At 44.5% G+C, this 18,537-nt stretch overlaps 1 protein-coding gene across 1 annotated transcript; it reads right to left on the bottom strand.

Moving 5' to 3' along the window:
- Positions 1–14,971: 14,971 nt before the first annotated feature.
- C16H10orf120 (chromosome 16 C10orf120 homolog) lies at positions 14,972–17,118 on the bottom strand. The gene is made up of 3 exons (XM_036828178.1): positions 16,492–17,118; positions 16,209–16,284; positions 14,972–15,739 (listed from the first exon to the last, which is right to left on the bottom strand). The coding sequence occupies exons 1-3, from the start codon at positions 16,710–16,712 to the stop codon at positions 14,984–14,986; spliced, it is 1,053 nt and encodes a 350-aa protein (XP_036684073.1). The 5' UTR covers positions 16,713–17,118; the 3' UTR covers positions 14,972–14,983.
- Between the last annotated feature and the right edge of the window lie 1,419 nt (positions 17,119–18,537).

The raw sequence follows: 18,537 nt of genomic DNA, 5'->3' as shown, positions 1-18,537 counted from the left end.
CAAATTGGGAAACCTACTTGCTTTTATATGTGTTTCAACAAAGAGAAACAATGGTGGAAAAGTAATTACACTATGTGAGGAAGACAAGATAATTAGAATTATTTTATCAAGGTCTCTGTGTATAGAATTCTCTGGACTCAACTTTATGTCCTGATGATAAGAATGTTATTTCCTTCTGGCATAAGGAGGATGCATTTCAATGGCAACTTATCTCCTGCTTTTAAGAAAAAGAAAGAAGGTCAGAGTGCACGTGAGTGTGTTGTTGTTTTGGATTTGTCTTTTTTCAAGTGTCTTTAAGTCAACACAGTCAATATGCCATATCAACATACTTTCTGGTGGCAAGTTCTGAATTCCTTCAGGGTAAACACGAAAACAGGTTCAAGATTTTAAATAGGCTCAATTGTTTTAAAGCTAAGTCATTTCAAACTTTAGAATCACTCAGGAGCCTCTCCGGTTGACCTGGTGCAGGGCAGTGATTGACAGTCCTCCTGTCCCCAGCTGTGATTCTTACAGAGTTGACTTACCAGTCACTTTGAGAAATGTTCCTTTGCCTTTGGGTAAAAACCTCCCTGAAATTCAGCACACGACTATATGGATAACATAGGGAAAAACCAAAAGCTCACATGGGTTCAAATAGAAGAGCAATGTTTCTAAGATCTGGAAACACTGATGACACAAAAATGGCCAGTAGGTTGAAGCTCAGGAGTCAACTGAGAACTAGGAGCCGCCGTGTCCTCCACTGACATGACCCGCTGGGAGGGCCAGGAGCCGGCCAACCACACGGGGACTGGCGTGCACCCACCCACCCAACGACCACCAGCTAAGGGAGGCTGATGAAGATCTTCTGCTGGACCTGGGGCCCCGCTGTGGGAGACGGAAGGTGGACACACAATTCAACAAAATTGAATAGCTGGGGCTTCCCTGGTGGCGCAGTGGTTGAGAATCTGCCTGCCAATGTAGGGCACACGGGTTCGAGCCCTGGTCTGGGAAGATCCCACATGCCGCGGAGCAACTGGGCCCGTGAGCCACAACTACTGAGCCTGCGCGTCTGGAGCCTGTGCTCCGCAACAAGAGAGGCCGCAATAGTGAGAGGCCCGTGCACCGCGATGAAGAGTGCCCCCCCCTTGCCACAACTAGAGAAAGCCCTTGCACAGAAACGAAGACCCAACACAGCCAAAAATAATAAATAAATAAATAAAAATTAAAAAAAAAATTGAAAAGCTATTAATGTTGTAACAAAACGCTTAGAAACTAGTCATTGAAGGAAACAAGTTTAAGTTCATAACTCACAACAAGAAAGAACATCCAGCAAAACATATAATTTATAACTGAGACGTCAGGAGCAAGCCTAGTAAAGTCAAGAACACTACAGAATGACTGTCATCAAGTTTAGTCAACATTGTATTGGAGGCTTTCCTCCTGTATAGCCAATATAGCCTTTCCTCTAAAGAAGAGTGAGGTGGAGCAGGTCTGCTCAGCTTGGGGGGCTCAAACAGAAGACAGCTCTTGTTCTTGAGTCTTTAAGGAGCCTTAGAAGCACTTTCTGTCCTTGGATTCATGAGGCCTTAAATGAGTGAGGATGTTTCCTGCTGCGTGTGACTGAAACCCCACCTCAAATGCCTCAACAACAAGGATGGGGATGACTCCTGGGGCTGGAAGAGTGGAGGCTTTGGAGGTGAGGTTGCCCAGGGGCTCTGGACCGGCAGCCCCGCCCTCCTCTTGCCTTGTGACTTGGCTTCACTCTCAGTTGGGAGGAAGCGGAGAGCAGACCTCTCCCACCTCCCCCTGCGGCCAGACCTTTCCTATCACTTCAGTGGCCCATCTGGGGGACACGCTCATTCCTGCACCATCACCAACCGGGACGGGGAGCCTCCTGGTGACACTCACACCACCTCTTCCACCACTGAGGCCAGTTCTCGGAGCTGGGTCTGAGGTCAACCTCTCCCAAAGCCCATGGGACATTCAGGGGGGAAGAGAAACTGAATAAACCTGTGGTTCTCTGTCAACGAGGAGGGAATCCATGCTGGGGAGGCAGTTTACAAAATGCCCAAGAGACCCTTGAACTCTTCCGTGAGAATAAAGCCTGGGCGCTCAGCAGGAGGTGACGCCCATCTAGAAAGAGAGTAGATGGAAAGTTCTGATGGGGTGGAAGGCACGTAGGGGGCCTGTGAGCCAGGTGGAGACAACTAGTACATCTCATGGAGAAGGAGAGAAAAGACGTGCCGTGGAGCATTCCACAGGGAAGGAGCTTAGAGGGGGGAGACCAGGCTTGTTTAGGGCCCCTCAGAAACCAGGTGTGACCTTTGGGGACAGAATCCGAGGGGCAAAAATCCTCAAAAACGGCTGTTAACCCATAAATTCCCTCCAGAGGACGTTGTGATTTTAGGAACCTTGAATTTCCCTGGAGAAGGGACCGTGCTTTCTTTTTCTCCCCAGGCAGCCACAGCCGTGCTTGGACACTGCTGGGAGGACAGCCGGCCTGACACTTTGGAGCTGAAAGCAGATGCTTGGGCTGGGATGTAAGATGAGGAACTGCCTTTTCCCCAGGGTTCCCGTGTTGGCTCAATTCTTGCATTTATATCCACTGAGGAGCTCCTTTGTCCTCTCCACAGACCAGGGCTGGGTAGTATTCTGAGTAAAGGTGACTGTGAGGGGTAACAGGGAAAGATTAGGAAAGGGAGATTCTAGATGGAAGGAGAACTGTGAGGAAATATTGTATTTTATATTAGTAATAACCAGGGAGCTTAACGACTGCAGCAGAATTCTCATTGTATCCTGAGAGGGAGAAACGGTCCAGTGTGTTTCCTCCCCCATTCATCAGCCAGGAGAGCTTGAGTGACCAGATGGCTCAAGGCAGCTTCCCTGGGTTCTGCTTGGGGTGGAATGTTTCTCCACACTGTGAACCCATTAGGGCCTCTATGAACAGAGATAGGGATTGGAAAGGACAGGAAGTTTCTACAATCCATGAGAAAAAGATGAGTGATGCAATAGTTATAGAAAACTGGCCCAAAGATACGTATGAACTGGCATTTCACCAAAGAGCTGCAGTTGCATTAGAAACATAAAAAGAGACCAACTCCCCCGGCAATTGGAGAAATAACAATTTTAAAAATTAGATATGAATTATAGGATTTTTGATCCACAAGAAATTTTGAAAGATTTGGTAAAATCCAGAGCTGTTTATTTTTCAGGAAACTGGACTCTCATGTTTCTGTTTGGTTTGTAATTGCTAATACTCTTTCGAAGGCAGTTGGGCTGCCATTTCCCTTTATGGCTGAATGACTTCTATTGTATGGACAGACCACGTTTCATTTACCCATTCATCAGTGGTTGGACATTTGGGTTGTTTCCACACTTTGTCTCTTACAATAATCCTGCTACGAATATTCATGCATAATTTTCTGTGTGGACATACATTTTCATTTCTCGGGTAAATAACTAGTGGAAAGCTGGGCCATATGGAAACTCCTGTGGAATCTGGTGAGAACCTGCTAGACTGTCTTCCACAGGAAGTTTTCCTGGGTTCTTATAACTGTGACACTCCTTGGACCGAGCCATGTGGTATTGGTGTCATAAATACAGAAGGAATTCCGACGTGTGTACCCATGTCATCCTTGTGGAGACACCACACACGGGCTGGTATGTACTACAGCTGCCCCACCAATGCTGACCCACACCTGCAGCAGACTGGGGGCTGTTTATGTGCCTTTGCCCCGAGTGACAAAGGAGGGCTCCTAGAGAGACCAGGCAGCCAGGAGGTCAGACCTCATCCCGCTTCTGCCACTGTCACCCTGTGATGTTGGGCAAGTCCTTTGATCTCTCTAGGTCTCAGTTCCCATCCTGTCCAAAGTGTTGTGAGGCTTCTGCAAGTTACTAGAGGTGAAAGTGCTGTCACTTAACCCCAGGCAGTAGGTGCTCCCCAGACAAAAGTTCCATGTGGCCAACTTGTCACCCTTCATCCAGGACCACAGAAAGAGGAGAGGAAGAGAAGAAACTGGCCATTATTTCCCAGTCTGGGTGAGAAAGGACACAGAAGTGTCTGAGAAAGACAAGGGGTAAGTAGCAGGCAGCCTCCCTCCCTCTAGAGAACCCGAGGCTCCTGCAGCCCTGCTGGCCAGGCCTCCAGAGGGAGGGAGGAGATCAGGTGTCAGAGGCTGTGTCTATATAGCCCCAGGCCTCCAGAGGGAGGGAGGAGATCAGGTGTCAGAGGCTGTGTCTATATAGCCCCAGGCCTCCAGAGGGAGGGAGGAGATCAGGTGTCAGAGGCTGTGTCTATATAGCCCCAGGCCTCCAGGGCCAGGCTCATTCCTGAGGCTGCTGCCAGGCCTGCTAAGACGAAGCTGTCCAGCGCCATCCCTTGGGCCTTGCTGCTCAGCACAGGTAAAGCCTGGCCCCGAGCCCCTTGCTCCTGGGCCTCTCTCTCTGCTTCCTGTTCAACCTAGAGATTCTATGCAGTTTGCTTGTTGCCAGCGAAGAGAGTCTGCAAGATACTCTCCTCCAACCAGATGTCTCCCTCACCCTGGGCTGGAGGAGGAGGGGTCCAACAGGATGGCCATGACCCTGGGCTGAGGCCACCTTGATTTTTAAACATTTTCTGGGCTCCCCTGTCTTTGTTCTGAGATGTTTTCTTGGGTCTCCCTGCCTCCCCCCTCCCTCCTGCCTTAAGCCAATGTCCCTGGGATGTACTGCGGGGCAGCCAGGGCTCAGCCCAGACCTGGATGAGGTGAACCAGACGTGCTTTCGCTTTGGAGGCGTTCTTGGAGCTGTGACCGTGTGGGTGCTGGAGGGGGGGACCCTGGCTGGACCTGAGCTGGAGGGCGTGACTAAGGGGGAAACGGGGGCCCCTGCGGAAGCCCCCGGACAGGTGGGCGTACTCTGCACCTGCCCCCGGGGATTGAGACGTGGCAGCAACACAAGTTCAGGAACGAACAGCAGGAAGAGCAGCTCCCAGCAGGGGCTGAGGATGTCCTGACAGGGAGAGCCTGGCCCTGCCGCTGGGACTGCCCTTGACCACAGGAGGGAGAGCAACGCTGATTCCCGATGCTGGGAGGGAAAAAGAAGCCGTCATTTCTCCAGGGAGACCTCTGTCTTCTTCTCCCTCATTCTGTATCTCTGTCTCATTCTGTCCTTCCCCCTTCTGTCCCCCTTTCTGCTCCAGCTCCCCTTTGCACCCCTCCTCAATCTGTTTCCCTGCCCTCACCCTGTGGTTCCTCCCCTGCTCACCTTTGCCCCTCGCACTTCAGGTCAGGGGCTGCACCCATCCCTAGGCTCTCCCCTCCCCTCTCCTCTCCTCCCCTCTCCTCTCCTTCAGGCAATGTGGGTCGGGACTAGGAGCTGTAGGTGGTGGCAAGTGGAAGGACAGGGTTATGCACAGATGAGCACAGATGAGCACAGGTGAGCACAGGTGAGCACAGGTGAGCACAGGTGAGCACAGATATGCACAGGTGAGCACAGATGAGCACAGGTGAGCACAGATATGCACAGGTGAGCACAGGTGAGCACAGATATGCACAGGTGAGCACAGGTGAGCACAGATGAGCACAGGTGAGCACAGGTGAGCACAGATATGCACAGGTGAGCACAGGTGAGCACAGATCCCTGTCAGCGCCCAACCCAGGCTCCTGTGAGGAGGACCTTCCTGTCTGCCTGGTCCAGCGGGGGCACCATTCTGATGGGACATTTTGTGGGCAGCTTGTAGGTAGAAATGCGTCCATCAGAGCCCTTCCTGCAAATGCTGTGTCTCAAGTGCCTTCAGTTCAAATCATCAATATGCCAAGATGGCATGTTTCAGGGTGACGTGTCTTGAACTCCTACAAGGGGCTGCATGTTCCCTCTGCTTCAAAGCCGGGACCTCAGATTCTAGATCAGAGGGGTTCACTGTAGATGTGGGTCCAGTCTAGAGATGCCACCTGAAGTGACGGGAATAATTTCTGGTTCTGCACTTGACACCTGCTTTCAGGCAAACCTTCATTTATATTTTCCAGAGCTGATGTGATGGACACCCCAGGGTGGGGAGGTTTCTTTTGTGCCCCCCAATCCAATGCCACCTCAGGGCCCAGGAAGGGCAGCTGGAGATGGACTCCCAGTGTTCAGGTTGACATTTATGGTCAAATAGTTTCCAGAGCATTTGTTGATTTCTATTTACTGAGGAAAGAAGTATCTAGTTGGGAAAGGAAGTGGTTGTCATAGGATGTTGACAGTGGCAGGTAATGTACTGGAGAGGCTCCCTGGGCTGGGCACTGAGCCATGTATGTGTGGATTATCCTCCAGAACCCAAGGAGGCTGTACTATTAAATTCCCATTTTACAGATGAATGGACTGAGGCTTAGGGAGAGTAAATAACTTGTGTAAAGCCATCCAGCTATCATGCCCACAGGGCTGTGACCAGGGCCATCTGATTCCTGAGCTGTGCTGTGCCCACTCGTCACACTGTGAGGATAAACCTTAGGGCACATCAACAGTGGAAGCCATGTGATTGCCGTCAGAACATCACAACAATCCATGAAAGTTGTGATATATAATATCCCATCCCTCCCAAAATGTGATGAATTTGAAATATTCATATCAAATGAGATATTTAATGCACAAGTCAATAATAAGGATAAAAATTAAAATAGTTACTAAAAAATAGTGGAAAAAAGTCCACTAAGAAGATACAACAATCACAAATTGCACACTTAACATAACTACAAAGCAACAACTGATCGTGGTAGAAGGAGAAATGAATGCGGTGGGTGATTTTACCACAAAGTGTGAATATTTAAAATTTTGATCTAAAAGATGAATATGGGACTCGTATCCTAGAAATCATGAACTATCTTTTCAAGGATGTGTTGAACATTCACAAAAATTAATCGTGTCATAGATTAATTTTTAAATCCAGTAATTAAAGATGTCATATAGACCATGTTTATAACTTCAAGGCAATTAAATAGTAAATAGTAAAATAAAAGTATTAAATTATTTGTAAACTTGAAAATGAACTCCAAAATAAAATAATTCTTGAGAGGGAAGTAAAATGGTAATAGAAATTATTAAATGTTTAGAATATAATGAGGATGAATGTAGCTGACATCAAATTTTGTTAGATGCAGCTATTTGGCATTTAAAGGCAAACATAGAACCTTAAAATACATTTATTTAAAACACAAAATTAAAAAGTGAGTTGTGTTAAACTTTTACTTAAGTAAATCTAAGGAAATAGAATAGAGAGCACCAACAAAACCAAAATCTGTTTTATTTTTTAAGCTAGTAAAAAAGAAGAACCTCTAGGAAGACTGACCAGGAACAAAGAGTGGAGTATGGGGACCTTATACTATGAACAAAAATTACAGATGATATTTTTAAAATAAAGTGAATATATAAACAACTGTATACTAAATAATGTAAAACATTAGAAAAAAATAGTTTTGAAGAAAATATAAACCAGAAAATACAAGTTTGTCCAAGAAGAAATAAAAATGTTGACAAACAAATAATCATTTAACATGGAGTAAATAATCAGAAGTTTTCTACTCCCAAAGACCCTAAGTTCAGATAGTTTTACCAAAAAAAATAAAACTAAACTCTTCAAAAATCCTTATCTTATTTAAAATATCTTAGAGAAGGTGAAAGGTCTACCGGCTCATTTAGCAACTTTAGAAAAATATGATATAACTATAATCTGATAACATAAGGAGCAAGGACAATTCAGGAAGGAAACTAATTTATTAACTTAGATGCAAACATAAGATAAAATAGGATAGAATGTTAAGAAATCAAATTTAGCAATGTAAAAAATAATCATGAAAATATAGGATTTATTCCAAGTATACAAGGATAATTAAAATATCAGAAAATCTATGAAGGGTAGCAGAATAGGCCACCCCAAATATGCCCCTTTGGCATAAGGATTATTTTGAGCTGGTTATTTCTGATAAATTGTGGATGCAGGAGAAGGTACCCTTCTGTAAGGGAAATCTACATTCATAAAGGAAATTTCCATTAGAAAGAGTATTTGTAAGGGAGGAGAGCTACTCCCAGAGATCACTTTTTTTTCACCTGAGATTTACCTGCCTGGAAGGGCAAGAACTTTTGTTTCCCATACATTTTCTCTTCCCACCTGTCCTTGAATTGCCTTCTCTTCACCTACAATTCCTATCCTTTTCCTTAGCTCAGGATGGCTTATAAGTCCCAATCATCTGGCCACATTTTGAGTCCCATATCTTTATGGGGCTCCATAAATACATCCATAATTAAATTTGTTCCCCCCCCCCCCAGTGGTTAATCTGTCTTATGTCAGTTTAATTCTTAGAGCAGGCACAGAATCTAGAAAGGGTAAAGATGGAAATTTTTCCTCTCCCACACTATGTGCACAGACAGCTGGGATGTAGGGGCAAGTGAAAAACAGGTGTATGAGTCCTTTCTTCCTTCAGCTATTAGAGGAATAGTTTCTACTGTTATAATATTTACCATGTGATGCTTATAAACCTGGTACTCATTAGGATGAAAATAAAATTAACTAACATTTCTCCCCCCCCCTCATATTTCAAGTCCTTGAATACCACCATGATTTTGAAACCAAGAATGCCATATGTCTCTTTAAAAGCAATAGTGTTTCAGGTTTAAATGGAAAATTTTCTCCCCTAAACAGGAAAGAATATCTTATACCCTCTATTTCAAAAATTGCTAAAATAACACCTGATATGGGTGACGAGTTGAATTGTCAAAAGCTGTGATGGAAAGGATGTCAGGGTAATGTATGGCTTAGAAGCTAAAAGCTATACTATTCACCAGTAAGAGCGCTTACTAAACGGTAAGTAATGAACCTAATTGGAATGTCTAGAATATTCACTGGTGCAGTAGGGTACTTTTGTGGATTTTAAATCTTTTGTGCTTAATCTCTCAGGAGGCAATTACCACAGAATACAAAAGAAAAAGAGAGATGCAATCAGAGCATGATTTAATCTATCGAGGAATTTGGGTATTTGCCCTAAAAATCAAGTCTTTTGAACTTCCTGGGTTTTTTCATATGGAGAATTCTGAGTTTGTACCAAAGATGAGCAATAATTACTCAAACTGATATTGAGCCTCTTTTATTCAATGTGAATATGAAAATGTAGCTCAGGGTAGCAGTATGGGAGCCATTGTTCTAATGGTGTCACAGTTTCCATGATTTGATTTTTCCAGTCAAAATAGTTTAAGAATCGTTTCACGTAAGAATTGTTTTACGTAAACCTTTAGGATGGATGTTTCCAAGCATTATATTTTGCATATTTCCCTCTGATTAGTCTTGATATTTATCAGGTTGTCTTTTCTGACAGCTTTGCTGGCTTTTGGAGACTGATGAAACACTGAACTGAAGTAGCAGACATGCATATTGTAGGGGAAGAAAAATTTTCTTCAGCTTTCTTAGGATCCCTGGATGGGTCTAAAAATTAAACTGACAGATTAACAGGAGAAAAGCATATACATTTTATTGAATTTTTACATGGGGGGCTTCAACCAGATTGAACCCAATAATAATAATAGAGATTCAGATATTATAAACTCTCAGCTGATATGAAGTAGTTACCAAGCCTCATGCTGAATTAACTGTTCTTAGTGTTTCCCACACATTACCTCATTTAATCCTCCAACATCCCTGTGAGGGAGATACATTATTGCTCCCATTTACAGGTGAGGAACCTGGAGCTGAGAGATGTCTGGAACTTGACAGAGATCCCGCAGCTCACCTCATAATGGAACAAGGACTTGCACCCAGGTGTGCCTGTCGCCATAGCCCATGTGGTCCTTGAACTCTCAGCATCTCCTTCAGGGCAGACTCTGAAGGCCTTTTTGTTGAAACTGGAGATTCATGGTGCGGAGAGGAAGATAAACTTGGATAGGTGGGGCTCCATGGTATTAACATTTTTGAATATTTGTCTCATTCTTTAACTAGTTTATAAGCTTGTTGAGGGTGGAGTCCAAGTCTTCCTTTTCATCGCCACCTGGGGGTTTTATGTGGTCCCTCTACCCATGCACCCTGCCTTACTCCATCTCACTAGTTCCTCCCGCCTCTTTCTCCCTTCTTTCTCCCTTTTTCAAGAGGAAATTGAAAATTCCTCTCACTTCCCCATGCAGAAGACTTAACCATTCTTTTGTTTTGTTTGGGGGGCTCCTCAAGTATCCCGTTCTAGCTCAAAATGGATTATAAGGTATTTTTCCCCAAGAAAGACAATTTACCCTAAGATACATCCTGGTACCATCTCTTAAGGAAAATAAATGTCACCTTATTACAATGATGTAATGATTTATCGAGTACAGAAGGTGTGCTAGGCACTAGGGCTGCCAGAATGATTAAGTTGAACCTAGGCACTGGGGTCATACAAATGGCTCATCACCCAGCGGGTTATACATGACGAAAGATGAAACAGGGAAGATGGAGGGAGCAAAGTCAGATTGCTATGGGATCCCAGAGGCGGGCAACAGACCTAGTCTAGGGGTGAACTATAGCAGGAAGCACCCAGTGTCTCTTCAGGAAATGCAGCTGAAGGTCTGGCCATGTCCAAAGTGCTAGCCAGATGTTTCACCCCAGAATCTTCCAGCTCATTTGGTCACCTTCTTCAGATACCATCCTCATAAATGAGCCCTCTCGGACTCCACAGGGCTCCTGTGAGTCTCAGGCAAGAACAGATTAAAATCTGTATGGTTCTAAGAATGGAAAAGATGATGAGGTCTGTTTCCATAAGTAATTCAAAATAAAACTGTAAGTGTAAGGAAGTCCAAAGAAGTTCTGACTTTTTCCAGTAATGACGACATTAAGCTTATGTGAAAATCAACTATCAGATTCTTTTTTCCTCTGAAATATCTATCATCTATCATCTATCTATCTATCTATCTATCTGTCTATCTATCTATCTATCTACCTATCATCTATCTATCTGTCATCTATCTCTTTTTGCCTCTGTATATTGAATAACCAATACTGGACTTTTGGGAAAAATTTAATCTATCACTTGTCCCACAAGGCTACTTTGTATCAGAGTTCTCAAGGAATAAAGAATTGTTACATATTTCAGGTTAAATTACTCCTTACCAGAAGTCTCTTTGGGCTGATGCCCAAAGGCTTTCTAAGTTCCACCATAGTTCCTTAAAAAGTAAAAATAGAGTTACCATGTGATCCAGCAATCCCGCTCCTGGGCGTATATCTGGAAAAGATGAAAACTCTAACTCAAAAAGATACATGCACCCCAAGGTTCATAGCAGTGTTATTTATAATAAGATATGGAAGCAACCTAGGTGTCCATCGATGGAGAAATGGATAAAGAAGATGTGGTACAAATATATAATGGAATACTACTGAGCTAAAAAGAAGAATGAAATATTACCATTGCAGCAACATGAATGGACCTAGAAATGATCATACTAAGTGAAGTCAGTCAGACAGAGAAAGACAAATATCATATGATATCACTTATATGTGGAATCTAAAAAAAAAATGATACAAATGTACTTATTTACAAAACAGAAACAGACTCCCAGACATAGAAAACAAATTTATGGTCACCAAAGGGGAAGCGGGGGGGGAGGGATAAATTGAGAACTTGGGTTTAACAGATACATACTACTATATATAAAATAGATAAACAAGGACCTACTGTATAGCACAGGGAACTATATTCAATATCTTCTAATAACCTATAATGGAAAAGAATCTGAAAAAGAGTATAAACATATATACACATATATATACATATATGTAAATATATAACTGAATCACTTTGCTGTACACCTGAAACACCATAAATCAACTATACTTCAATAAAATTTTTTTTAATTTAAAAAATAAAATTTTAATTAAATTCCACCATAGCCTAAGGCTCTTGCAGGGCTCTTTAGGTCACTTATCTTTTTATCAAATATTATCATCTGGGTGTGTTTATATAACTCCAGGTAAGCAGTTAGAAGGAATACATACTTCATTCAGAGATTTTTCAGAAACCTTTAATAATAAATAAAGCTAAGTTTATTTTCATATATACTTCCTAGAAGATGGCACACAGACACACAAACCTGTATGGTTAACTGTGGGTTATTTCTGGATGGCTCCAAGTAATTAATGTTTATTGTAATTAAAATGACACCATCAACAAGGTTGTTACTGACAACAGCTAGTAGAGCAACATCTTGCATTCTGTTAACACCTCCCCTGATTTATTCTCAGAGGTGACCACTGGACTCAGTGAAAATGTCTCCAGACCAGCACCACCTGGTGCTGTAACACAGTTCTTAGGTTGTGGCACTAAGCAGACGGTGAGCAATGCAAACTCCATCGCAAACAGCTAGTTAAATGAATCCCAGAACTGGACCTTGGTGATGCTTAGTTGATGAGCTCATTTAACTGCTGAGGAAGTTGAGTCCCAGAGAGCCTTGTGGTTTACCCACACTTCCCAGCTGCTTGGTGGCAGATCTCTAAGAAGAGCACTGGTCTCCTCACTTCTCATGCAAAGAACTTTCTACCACATTGCAGAGCTGATCGTGAGCAATGTTTAGGATCCAGCTAAATAGCTTTAAAATGTTTTCAAACCGGTTTGAGTTTTCAGATGTTGCTTTGATATTCACAATTTTATAGCTATTGAAGAAGTTATATCAACATTGGAAATAATATTTTCCTTCTCCCCAGTTTCCAACTTTGCCCCAGTTGAAAAGTTAGAGCATTCCTTTGGTTTATACTGATTCTTCCACTGATGACTTTGGAATGATGCTACATCTCCCTAAATCGCTGTCTTGGCAATAGCAGCTACTGATACAATACTTTCTCTTAACCTGTGGCTATGGCCAATGGAGTCCTCCTGGAAAATGGGAGAGGGTCGGCCTCCCGCCCATGACTCCCCCTCTGCTTGGAGGAGAGCTGTGGTTCTGAAAGAGCCAATTGCGAAAAATCCACGGAGAGGAACGATCTAGAAAGAATGCTGGCCTTGTCCCCAGAAGCTGTACCTGTGGACAAGCTCAGTGTCTTTCCAACTGTGTGCAGGGTTGCTGAGGACAGAGTGTGATTAACCAGGAGATCCTTCTGGGTTTCAGATGCAGACAAGAAACGAATGTGTCATCTTCTCAAACGCTGAAATATCTCCCAGATCTGCCACCTTGGGGCCGAGGCAGGGCCTTCATGGGAGTAGCAATAACTGACCGCAGGGACCTTGGACCCTCCTCCTGACACATCCAAAGGAATCGTGCCCGCTACAGCCTTGCGTGTCCCGTGCCTGCACTTGACTCGATGGGGAGGGTGTAAGTCACGTGGCTGCACAGACGAGGAAGGCGGCAGAGATCAGGCCGGGAACAAGCTGGCTCTGCCTTCCAAGGTAGAAGCTGCACGTCTAGGCGAGAAGTGGGGAGCATGGGACAGACCTCTAGCCTTTAGGCCTGGGCAGCCTCTTTCCTGAGCAGTGTTCTTTCCCCCCACCTGGGCTACAGGCTGGTCCCAGCTCCAGCCCCAGGGGCTCTGGGGCAGACTGACTGCAGCCACGGTCCTGTCTGTACCAGCCTCCCTGAGCTCATGCCCTTTTGCAGTATGACTTTCCACCTCCTCCCAACAAGAGATGAAGTCCATTTACACACACTTGCATCTGGACCTGGCCGCGTATCTTGCTTTGGCCAACAGAATGTGGCAAAGGGGTGGTGTGCCGGTTCTGGTCTTGGCTTCAAGAGTCCTTGCAGACTTTTGCTTGCTCTCTCGGCTCCTGCAGTGGCCCCGTGAACAAGCCTGGGGCTGGCCTGCTACAGCTGCTGGAAAAGGAAAGATGTAACCCGTCACTCCCACTGACCCAGCTGATAGCTCTCCCCCGAGAAAGAGAGCCACCCAAATGACCCGCCGTTGACTGCAGACACGGGAGGAACCCAGCTGAGACCAGCCCAAATTGCTGACCCACAATTAGAATTATAACCTAAATTAATGAAAGTTGGTGTAAGCTGCTGAATTTGGGGGTGATTTGCTTCACAGAAGCAGGTAACTGATACAGGCCCCATGGGAGTAGGTGAAAAGGAGGAGCTGCATCCTGGGAAGGCCTGGGCTGCTGGGGGAGGGGGAGCAGCTGAGAGCCAACAGTTGCCTGACACCAGGAAGCTCAGCAGCTAGGTCTTACCTTGAGGACGCCCTGGAGATCGGGTCCTGTAAGGAGAAAAGGAGGGAAGCCACCAAACAGAAATAGCCTCACAGACTGAGAGAACGAACTTATGGTTACCAGGGGGGAAGGGTGGGGGGGATGGGTAGTTAAGGAGTTTGAGATTGACATGTACACACTCCTATATTTAAAATAGATAACCAACAAGGACCTACTGTATAGCACGGGGAACTCTGCTCAATACTCTGTAATAACCTAAATGGGAAAAGAATTTGAAAAAGAATAGATACATGTGTATGTATAACTGAATCACTCTGCTGTACACCTGAAACTAACACAACATTGTTAACCAACTCTACTCCAACATAAAATAAAAATTTGGGGGCTTCCCTGGTGGCGCAGTGGTTAAGAATCCACCTGCCAATGCAGGGGACACGGGTTGGAGCCCTGGTCTGGGAAGATCCCACATGCCGCAGAACAACTAAGCCCGTGCACCACAACTATTGAGCCTGCACTCTAGAGCCCACAAGGCACAACTACTGAACCCACGTGCCACAACTACTGAAGCCCATGCGCCTAGGGCCCGTGCTCCGCAACAGGAGAAGTCACTGCAATGAGAAGCCTGTGCACCTCAACCAAGAGTAGCCCCCACTCGCCGCAACTAGAGAAAGCCCGCACGCAGCAACGAAGACCCAACACAGCCAAAAATAAGTAAATAAAATAAATAAATTTTTTTTAAAATTAAAAATAAATAAATAAAATTTTTAAATTTTTAAATAAATTTTTTTTTAAAGCTAAAAAAAAGAGAAAGAAAAAAAGAGAAAGAGGGAAGCCACCTGGGGCAGAGCTGCAGGAGTAATAAGGACCAGGACACTCGGTTTCCATGGGGAATAAATAAACCTTTAATAATGGTGGGAAGCAGCTTTGCGCATGTACTCTTTCCAGGCACTGCCTTCTTCCAGGCAGCTGGCCTTTGACAAATCACTGGGGTGGATTCCCCGTGATATAAAATCCTGATTCATCAGCATTAGGTCTCCAGGGAATTCGGCCAGGTGCAAAAGATTTCTGTTTGTTAAGCCAGCGATGGATCTTTCTGCTTTTTTTGTGGGGAGGAATGGTTTTAGATCATTTGGATGGTACGTTACACATTTTTTTGGTTCTTCTGACTTGAAAATGACGTTCATTTTTATTTCCTGTCTTTTCGTGGTTTTGCTCTCTGCCTCATCTCTCGTCTCTTGGTGGGCATAGTCGCAGTAATCGGCGTCTCGGTCATCCTTGCCTTCCCCAGTTTTGTCCCTTGCCGGGGGGCCCAGGCCCCCTCCAGACAGAAGCGAAGAGCTCCTAAATCTTTCAATGTAGGGTGAAAGCTGCTTATTCCTCAGGGCTCGAGCGAGCTGCATTCGTTCTATGTGCTTGCTGATGTTCAGCCTCTCCCGTTGTGGCATTTTGAACTCCTCCGGGGGCACCATCACCTTTGCCGTCCATATTTTTTCTAGGGGTCCACAGGTGGCACAAGGAGGGGTGAGTTGCTTTCTATATTCCACCGCCCGTTTATAGTCTGAAGACAGCACCTGTAGTTCCTTGAGCATTTTCCGTTCTTCCTCTTGCTTATAAGTCAGAAACCTCCTGGTTGCTATGGTGTGAACACCACCTAGACGCTGACAATGGGAAAGGGATGGTTAAAATCTCAACGGGACAGGAGCAGGGGGCACCCACAGGAACAATTACCTAGTGGCACCTTCACCCTCCATCGCTGAGGGTGCCTTTCTTACCTACTATGAATTTGAAAGAATTTTATTGATCTTACAGGCCCCTGTGAAGTCTCCATAAGATAACATATATGAAAGCAACTAGTGCAAGATAAGGGCTCGAGAAAAGGCAGCTTCTGTGATTTGTTATCACTTGTAGTTATATTCCTACTTGGGACTTCGAAATAAGAGAGTATTTTGCTTTTGCTATGCAAGTGTGGAAGCCACTAGCTCACAACGGCCAAATAGTGGCCAACTCCAGTCTGCTGTTTGGGAGACTTACATCTCTATTGCTGGTGGTTTTTGAACCTCTGGCTCCCCTAGCCTAACTGCCTGGCTTCCATGGGGCCTCCCTGTGTATAAATTTCACAGCACTTACTAGGATCTCTTTTTCCAAGGGGGAGTATTTCCCAAGGGCAATGCGTGGGTCTGATTTGTAGAATTTGGTCCATATCCTGGAAGGCAGAGAGGTGTATTAGAACTCGGAAAGGGTCCTCCTAGTTTTCCCTTTGGAATGGGAAATCTCACAAAGGGTGATTCTACATTAGTCAGGGTAGGGTCACTGTGACCAGGGTTTCTACAGCCTTAGAGTGGGCTCCTCCACTTGGCCTCGTTCTGACATGGGTGGGAAAGAATAGACCAGAAGCACAGGTCATACTCACCCCAATGGTGAAGCAGAACATAGATCCTCCTGGCAGCACAGGGAGTCTTTATCCCGAAAGGAATCGCTTATATTGAATACTTGGACTGGTGTTCCATTCTTATCTGACTTCCCCTCTGTAGTCATCATTTCTTGGGCCCTTGAATCTCTAGCCCTCTGTTTTCCAGTCTTCTGACAGCCATTCTCCCATTCTCTGGTCATACTCTGGCAATAGGCTAGCATGGGAGGTGTCAGTGCCTGGAGTTTCTTTGTAAGACAGTTTTAATGGGAACCCAGGGGACAGTCACAAACTTCTTGCATCATAACTGGCCTACGTGGAGCTATTGTGAGGTCTGAGTTGAGGCAACAATTGACCCCCTGGGGTGAAATGGACACACGCTACCATGCTCCTGGCGTGTTGGAGTCTAGAGGAATAGAGTGGGCAGAGAGTGTGGCTGGGAGATGATCTGACCACGTCACTGCCACTTATATGCCCATAAAGACTGCTCAGTTCTTCCAGGATGAAGGCTCATCAGCTAAAGTCTCTCCCTGGTGCTGGCTTGCCTCTCCAATCTTAGCTCCAATCTTAGTTCCTCATGTTCCATCCATGAACTCTATCTATGGTTCTTGGAATCAGCTTCTAGTCATGCCCCCCACCCCCCGTCTCAAATACCTCTCTCCCCCTAGACAACTGGCTTGTCTTTTAGGGCCCAGCTTAACTATTGCTTCCTCTGAAGAGTTCCTTGCAGAATAAATTATCCCTTTGTCCACATTCGCACAGCACTTCCTGTATCATGCTATAGTGCTTTGTCACGTATTGACTTGGTAGTCCAATAGGTCTGTCTCTCCCTCTGCTCAAAAGCAGGTGCCAATAGCATCTCGTTCTTTGCACTGGGGTTGTTTGTCATGGGATCTAGTATAGAGCAGATGCTCAGCCTGTTGACCTAATAAGCAATCATCTTGGGTTCCTGCCCAAAAGTGGGGTCAAGAGTGCTGCTGGTGGGAATGTATATTGGCACAATCCTGTAGAAAGTAATTAGGCAATATATACCAAAAGTTACAAGTGTGTTTACTCTTTGACCCAGCAATTACATGTATAAAATAAAATACACACAAGTTTGTCAGTGCAGCCTTGTTTGAGATGACAAACCTAATGGCAAACTCAAATGTCCATTAACAGGTGACTGGCTAGAGAGTTATGGTTGACCATACAATGGAATACTATATAGGAGTAATAGGACTATAGAAGTAATTAAAAGATCTTTATTTATTAGGAAGTATCGCTGAGAAATATTGTTAGTGCAAAAAGCAAGGTGCAAAAGTATATAAACTGTAGACTACTTTTTTGTGTTGGAAAGGAAACTTGTATTTGCATAAAGAAACTCTAGAATAATACATACCAAAAAAATGATAAAAATGGTTACCAGAGGTGGGTACCTGGCAGACGAAGAAGAGGTGGGAATGAGCCTTTTCATTGTGTACATTATTATTTCGTCTTGAATTTTAGAACAGTGTAAGCATACTACCTATTGAAAACATAAGTTTAAAAAGTAAAGAAGCAGCTTATGGAAGAAGTTGTCTCTGACAAGTACTGGTCCTAAAGCTTTCCTTTGCTTCTACCAGGAAACATCACCAAGTAGGGATATTTAGAGCTCAGTCCAGTGCTCATACCGATGTCAGGCACCTAAAATACATTGGTGCTCCTCTTACTTACCTGGGCAAGTTCAGTTACCTGGAACAGCTGTGAACCTGGAAATAGCAACAAGTGCCTCTGAGCCTCCTGCCCTGTATTCATTGACTCACACATTTGTCTTACACTCAACTGCTTGCACAAGCCACACACCACCTGGCACGTTGTGTGCACTCAACAAATATTTGTGGGACAACCAATGAATGATACATGATAGAATATTATGGGCCTATCAAAAAATCAAGTCTTTGTCAAATTTCCAATAATATGCTCATGATGTAATGTGATATTTTAAAAAGACAGAATACTAAACTTATATAGAGTATGATCTGACTGCTGTCAATATACAAATATGCAGGAGGAAAAAAGACTAGAAGG

Source organism: Balaenoptera musculus, chromosome 16, assembly GCF_009873245.2.
Source record: "Balaenoptera musculus isolate JJ_BM4_2016_0621 chromosome 16, mBalMus1.pri.v3, whole genome shotgun sequence".
Classification (NCBI taxonomy): domain Eukaryota; kingdom Metazoa; phylum Chordata; class Mammalia; order Artiodactyla; family Balaenopteridae; genus Balaenoptera; species Balaenoptera musculus.
The sequence above is the reverse complement of the archived record's forward strand: the minus strand, read 5'-3'. Positions and strand labels throughout refer to the sequence as shown.